The sequence below is a fragment of the Musca vetustissima genome, unplaced genomic scaffold (genome assembly GCF_032173495.1).
Source record: "Musca vetustissima isolate MV318-11 ecotype Yass unplaced genomic scaffold, APGP_CSIRO_Mvet_v1 utg23613, whole genome shotgun sequence".
Taxonomy (NCBI): domain Eukaryota; kingdom Metazoa; phylum Arthropoda; class Insecta; order Diptera; family Muscidae; genus Musca; species Musca vetustissima.
This window is the reverse complement of record NW_026883625.1, coordinates 40,940-48,829: the sequence shown is the minus strand read 5'-3', so window position 1 is coordinate 48,829 and position 7,890 is coordinate 40,940. Positions and strand designations below refer to the sequence as shown.

At 35.1% G+C, this 7,890-nt stretch overlaps 1 protein-coding gene across 1 annotated transcript; it reads left to right on the top strand.

Moving 5' to 3' along the window:
- Positions 1–2,876: 2,876 nt before the first annotated feature.
- On the top strand, positions 2,877–5,725 carry LOC133330548 (protein borderless-like). The gene is made up of 2 exons (XM_061538985.1): positions 2,877–3,153; positions 4,999–5,725. Exons 1-2 carry the CDS (start codon positions 2,877–2,879, stop codon positions 5,613–5,615), a joined length of 894 nt encoding a protein of 297 aa, XP_061394969.1. The 3' UTR covers positions 5,616–5,725.
- The last annotated feature ends 2,165 nt before the right edge of the window (positions 5,726–7,890 follow it).

Below are 7,890 nucleotides of genomic sequence, written 5' to 3'. Positions count from 1 at the left end.
CTATGGAAGCTATGGCTGCATCTGCACCAGTTTCAACCAAACCCAATAACGTCATTCAAGTCTCAATTTGATACGTTGCGCAAAATTTCGTGTTAATCGGACAAACATTAGGAGTGTGGTGCACAATTTATGTACAATCGGACGAAAATATATATGGGATCTAAATCTAAATCTGAACCAATTTTCACGAAACTTAGCACACATCATTCTAGACGCAATTCATGCCAAATTCGAGCAAATAGAAAGCTATATAGGTACTTTAGTGCACCATTTACCTTAAATCGGTCGGAAAGATATATATATATATATATATATAGAAGCTATATCTTAATCTGAACCGATTATTTCCAATTTCAATAGGGTTCGTCCTTGTGCCAAATAAATGACTGTGCAAAATTTCGTGCAAATCGAAAATATACGTGGGAGCTATATCGAAATCTGAACTGATTTTCCCGAAATTTACCATACATCATTCTACACTTAATTTAGTACGCCATGCAAAATTTCGTGTAAATCGAAGAATATATAGGGACTTTGATGCACCATTTACCTTAAATCAGACGAAAAGATATATCGGAGCTATATTTTAATCTGAACCGATTTTTCCCAATTTCAATAGGGCGAAATAAATGAGCTGTGTCAAATTTCGCGAAATCGAAGGATACATAGGGACGTTGTTACACCATTTACCTTAAATCGGACGAATCTATATATGGGAGCTATATCGAAATCTGAACCGATTTTCCCGAAATTTACTATACATCATTCTGCACTTAATTTAGTACGCCATGCCAAATTTCGTGCAAATCGAAGGATATAGAGGGACTTTGGTGCACTGTTTACCTAAAATCGGACGAAAATATATATGGGAGCTATATCAAAATCTGAACCGATTTTCACGAATCTTAACACACATCACTCTAGACGTAATTCAGTACGCTATGCCAAATTTCGAGCAAATCAAATGCTATATAGGTACTTTGGTGCACCATTTACCTTAAATCAGGCGAACATTATCTGACATAATCTGAACCGATTTTTCAATAGGGTTCGTCCTTGAGCCAAATAAAGCTGTGAAAATTTTCGTGCAAATCGAAGGATATATAACGACTTTGATGTACCACTTACATAAAATCGGACAAAAATATATATGGGAGCAATATCGAAATCTGAACCGATTTTCCTACAATTTAACATACATCATTCTACACTTAATTTAGTACGCCATGCCAAATTTCGTGTAAATCGAAGACTTTGATGCACCGTTTACATAAAATCGAACGAAAATATATATGGGAGCTATATCTAAATCTGAACCGATTTTCACGAAACTTACGTCACTCTAGACCCAATTCAGTACGCTATGCCAAATTTCGAACAAATCGAATGCTATATAGTTACTTTGGTGCACTATTTACTTTAAATCGGACGAAAAGATATATATGGGAGCTATATCTTAATCTGAACCGATTTTTTCCCAATATCAATAGGGTTGGTCCTGGGGCCAAATAAACGAGCTGTGTCAAATTTCGTGCAAATCGAAGGATATATAGGGACTTTGATGCTCCATTTACATAAAATCGGACGAAAATATATTTGGGACCTATATCGAAATCTGAACCGATTTCCCCAAATTTAACATACATCATTCTACACTTAATTTAGTATTCCGTGCCAAATTTCGTGCAAATCGAAGGATAGAAAGGGACTTTGGTGCACTATTTACCTAAAATCGGACGAAAATATATATATATATATATCTCGTTCCTTTTGCCTGTTACAAACATATGCACGAAGACATAATACCCTGGACCACATTGTGATGAATGGTATAAACATTTTTTTCCCCTATCATTGGTGTGGATTTATTAAAAATATTTTTATTCTCGAATTCTTTTATAATTTTTATTTTTCCTGAAAAACCATTGACCAATTTCTGCTTCGAAAATTTAATCATTATTTCCAATTTAAATAAATTTGTTAAAATTTTATTTATTTATTTGTTGAATGTACGCAGAATTCACACTCACACACACACAATTATAAATAAATTTAATTATCAAAATGACTAAAGTATTCAGCAAATATCTATCTGACTGCTACCGGTAAGCTTTTTATACAAATTTATTTTGCACATATAACTGAACCTTGAATTTTTATGAGTGCAAGTGCAAAATTTTAATCTACAAAATAATAAATATAAATAAAATAATATAACACTCAATGAGGAAGAATATGAAATAAGATTGAATAAATATTTTTTGATTCATTAAGCTACTACGAATTTGAGACGCCCTACCCTGTGGGAGTCATGGGGTAAGAGGCACACATTTTTCTTTAGCAGATACCCTGTATTTTTTTAATTTTTGATGACCAAAGTATGTCATTGAGACCACTAATATTTGGTATAATTTTATTATCCCCCTATATAATGTTTCAAACATTATGACAACCTAAGAATACCCACTTTCACCTCAATGAAGGTAATACAAACCAATCTACAAAGAAAAAGGAAAATTAAAAAAAATAATTGCAATTATTACAATTCACTTATAATAAAAAAATTACTGAGATTCCGTTGATGCATGCCACGCAGCTCCACCTCCAACCGCCAACTGTATTCTCGCCTCAGCATAGAACAATTACAAAAACAGCAACACACCTCCATACTGAATTTCATTTCATAAACAACAATTATTTGCAAAAATACAACAACACCAACAAAAATATATGGAGCGAATACATTTACACTTTATTTACACACATACACAAAAACAAATCCTCACACAAACATGAAACGAAAAACACAACATCGGATATTTTTACACTTTGCATGTATAGAGAGGAGTTAGTATCGTGGTGTATCCTTTTTTTAAATGACACTGGTTTTTGCATTTACCTCCCCCCACACTCACTATCTCTTTCGGTTTTGTTTTTCATTTACAGGATATTTGCGGCCCAACCTCGAATACACGGTCTGGTATCGTTTGGCGGATGCCCAGGAATGGCGTACAATGCGTATCATCCAAAAGAATGTCATGGAAGCCACCATTCCACATTTGCTACCGGGTCGCGAATATGAATTTATGGTATTGAGTCAGGATAAATACGGCGATGGCATGTTCAGTAAACAATTTCGATATCCTACACAACGTAAGTTCGGATTCAAGTTATGGTCTGGTCGTCACCAGCTAGTGACTAGTATTGTTGTACAGAGAGCATTGGATTGTTAGTTAATTTAATTTATTTTTACAGCGGCTTTACATACATTTGATTTTCAAAATTGGTGCAGAAGGTGGGGGGGGGATATCACTAAGAGTGGGATATCACTAAGGAAGATACACTTCCTGGCGCGTGGATTTTTTTAAAGAACAAAAATAGGCCTAGATTTTTTAAATACATATTTTTAAGGACTATAAGATGATTTTTTAAGGTCTATAAGAGGCGTGGATTTTTTTAAATCAAAGGTTATAAGGTCTATAAGAGGCGTGGATTTTTCTAAAGTAATTTTTTCAAGGTCTATAAGAGGCGTGGATTTTTCTAAAGTAATTTTTTCAAGGTCTACAAGAGGCGTGGATTTTTCTAAAGTAATTTTTTCTATGGTCTATAGGAGGCGTGGATTTTTCTAAAGTATTTTTTTCTATGGTCTATAGGAGGCGTGGATTTTTCTAAAGTAATTTTTTCTATGGTCTATAGGAGGCGTGGATTTTTCTAAAGTAATTTGTTATATGGTCTATAGGAGGCGTGGATTTTTCTAAAGTAATTTTTCTATGGTCTATAGGAGACGTGGATTTTTCTAAAGTAATTTTTTCTATGGTCTATAAGTGGCGTGGATTTTTTTAAAGAAATTTTTTCAAGGTCTATAAGAGGCGTGGATTTTTCTAAAGTAATGTGTGTAAAATTTTTTGAAAATCTGTTCAGATTTAGATATAGCTCCCATATATATTTTCGTCCGATTTAATGTAAATGGTGCACCAATGTCCCTATATAACTTCCCATTTGCACGAAAATTGGCACAGCCTAATGAATTAGATCTAAAATGATGTGCGTAAAATTTCTTGAAAATCGGTTCAGATTTAGATATAGCTCCCATATATATGTTTGACCGATTTAATGTGAATTGTGTACCAATATTCCTATATATCTTTCGTTTTGGACGAAATTTGGCACAGCGTACTGAATTGAGTCTAGAATGATGTGTGTTAAGTTTCGTGAAAATCGGTTTAGATTTAGATATAGCTCCCATATATATGTTCGACAGATTTAATGTAAATGGTGTACTAAAGTCCCTATATATCTTTCGCTTTGCACGAAATTTGGCACAGCGTTTGAATGAGGTGTTATGTTTCCTGAAAATCGATTCAGATTTAGATTTAGCCCCCATATATATTTTCGTCCGATTTAATGTAAATGGTTCACCGAAGTCCCTATATATCTTTCGATCTGCACGAAATTTGGCACAGAGTAATTAATTAGACCTAGAATCATGTGTGTTAAGTTTCCTGAAATTCGGTTCAGATTTAGATATAGCTCCAATGTATATAGTGGTCGTGGATTTTTAAAGAATTTTTTCAAAGGTCTATAGAGGTGTGGATTTTTTTAAAAATAAATTTTCAAGGTCTGCAGATGACTAGCTGTATATCAGGTCTTCCATTAAATAATATCAGTAGTCTCTTTTCCTCTATCTTGCCTTCCATAATCCGCTCTACCTCTCATTGCTCCCCCAACTGAAATTTCAAAATTAAAATTAAGATATTTAATCCGCCATTGGCAGCAACATCAGATATTAATTAAATATTGCGGAACTCCAGAACAAGCCAGAGGCAGGCACACACAAATATAGCTTAACTGTGTTTAAGTGTCTTTTTGTGTGTGTCTGTGTTTTTTCCTTTCCTCTCCAACAATATGTATTATCCTTTTGTTTAATTTATTTCATTTTTATCCTGTCCATTGGTTCCTGTACGTTATTTTGTTTCGCTTTTATTTTTATCATTTCAGCCAAATCGAAAGTTGACGAATCGGACAATGACAATGTCGAAGGCGACATGTCGTCCGTACAACAATCCCAGCAACGTGTTAACTACCAATCGCCAAGTGCTGGTGGCAGCCACGCCAGCAGCTTTCTAAGTGCTCCATGGAATTTAAGTGCCATTAATAACCAACAAGGATGGCTCTTACATTGGGAACATCCACTTCATGGTCTCGATGCGTTACGCCTTTACACTGTCCGTTGGTGGAAGGAGCCCGAACATCATCTGGTCGGCACGGTCGAAACGTTCGACAACTTCTATCAGCTGCGCCATTTGAAAGAGGATTCAACATTCACCATCCAAGTGTTGGCCATTTCGAATGATGGCGCCCAAGTGCCCGGCACGGAATTGATCATTGAAGTGCCATCGCATCGTAAAATGCGCGCCCTCCTAATTGGCAGCTCCATTGGCATTGCGTTCCTGCTATGTGCCCTGGTCGCCTTTCTCTACGTGAAACGTAATTGCCTGCGTCATTTGTTCAGCGGTAATGTGGTCGATGACGGTGATGATGGTGGTAGCACAATTGAGGATGGCGGTGACAGCGATTGCAATGGCCATGACATAGAGAAGATACACAATACCTGAGTGTACGAGATAACGTGGCGGTTTCGAAATTAATACATAAAATCAATTAATTGTGAAAACGACGGCTCATTTTTATGTTTTGTTTTTGTTTTTCTGAAAATTCCCAGTCCATTTCAACTATAGCAACAACAGCAGCAGCATCATAAATCCATTTTCATCAGTTTTTCCGAGTCCATACAAATACAGGCACACATACTGTCACACACACACATACGTAGAGAAGAAATATATGTCATCAGCCTCAATTGATTTTTTCAGCCAACCCGCCAGCAGCCAACCTGACAATAATCTCCTTTCAGCCATTTTCATATTTGATTATCAACCGTCAACTGGTTGGTAGCCGGGTAGGCTGGACCACTTATTCATTGCCTTTTGTTTTTGGTTGTTTTTGTATTATTCCACGGATGCCACGTTAACGTTGTTCACTGCTTTTATTTTCAAAACGATACGATTCGATTCGTTCGATATGCTGCGAATGCCTTTTTGTCCTTCAAGCTTCTTTTGCCATAAGTCCAGTCTTAGTAAGTTTGCCATTTTTCAACTGCGAGAGATTTTCGAAAGTACGACTACGTTTGTACCGTTAATACCAAAGTAGCTAGCCAACCAACCAACCGACCGATCAACCATCAAATAAACCACAACAATAAATATTCCGTATTGCCTTTTTTGTATTTATTATATTTTTCTTTGTTGTAACAGTTTTAAAATTAAGATTGATTTCGTGGAAATGATTGATTCTTGTATAGCAATAAGCCCCAAACAAAAATAAAATATATATTTAAGATTATTCTTGAAGTAATTAATTCGAAACTAATTTGAAAGAATGAAATAAATGACGAAATTTTAACATGCCTATATTTTGTTTAAATTGAATAAAAAGGAAATAATCGGTAAGTCTGTTAAACTAAATATAGGTAGGTATTTCACATGCAGGTCTTGTGGGTCCTATATGTGGAGAGTCTCATCTACAAATCCTTCCCTGGGCAGAATATTTTCGGGAAGTATTCTATAGTTAGGTCTTTTTAAAATAGACCTTCTGAAGGATTTCTGTGGATAGAAAGCCTTATTTTTTAAACAGAAGACATTATCTAGAAAAGCCTTCTTCCCGTCTTCTATTGGTATTCTATAGAGACATTGTTGACCACAATTTTTTTATTAATGTGCGGGAATCAAATAATTCATTCATTGCCCATCAATTGGTTGTTTTGGGCGGTCAAAGGTGCTGGTTACAGTCGATTTTGTCAGGGTATTAAAGTTTTGTACCTGTCTGACCATTATAATTTCTAAACACGATACAAGTCATAGTTAGAGACCAATCGTCACGAAATTTTGCATGTGGCCAAAGGAGACCCCTATTGTTTTTGTACATGATTGGTTTATATATAGATGGACAAAAATCGTTATTTTAGACTTTTTTACTGGACGCTCTAGAGACCACAATTGTAAAGGGGTCTGACCATAGAACTATCATGACTGTTTTGATGAAGATTGATCAATATTTAACGGGACAACGTTTGTGTGAAAAATGACAAAATGTGAATCCTATGGGGTATATATTTACTCCTGAAAGGTTTACACCCGAGAAATTTATAGTATATCCAAGAGGAGTTGTTATCCTTTAAATTGATAGAAATTTTGTTGTTTTATAAACTTGGATGTGGGAATTTTTACTTTTACTTAAATTCTACAGATGGAAGGGACAACACCTGTAATGGTCTGATTGTATATAGGGAATGAAATGGACGGTATTTTTTCAGGTTTCTAGTCTGTCTAGAGGCCATACTTATAAGCCAAAAATCACAAATTTTACACAGGAAGATAATATGGTTTACTATTGAGAATAGCTCGGAATATAGATTCGTAGAAAGTTAGACTTTAGTTGTAGTTTGTAGAGTATTATATTTTCGGCCCGTTTCGACGTTACTGCTCCGCTCACAATTTTCGATTTCTCTAAAGACTTTACACAAAATTTGTCAATCCATTTGCACCACCTCGAAGTTTTCACCATAAGCTGCATTTTTATTTATTTATTTTTGGTTCTCATTCTCTTTGTAAATGTTACCACTATCTGTCCCCGTTCATATAATAAGGATTAAGTGAGGATATAAGACATATTTATCAATAGGGTTAGCTCTAATATACTATTGAGTTCTTATTGAGTGTCAATCTTACTACGCCATGAAAAGGTCCACCTCTTAAAATTTTGAAGGTCCTAGCGCATTTTCTGACCAGCTTCTCCAAGGAATATTTGTAAAATAAATCCATTTTTCTACAT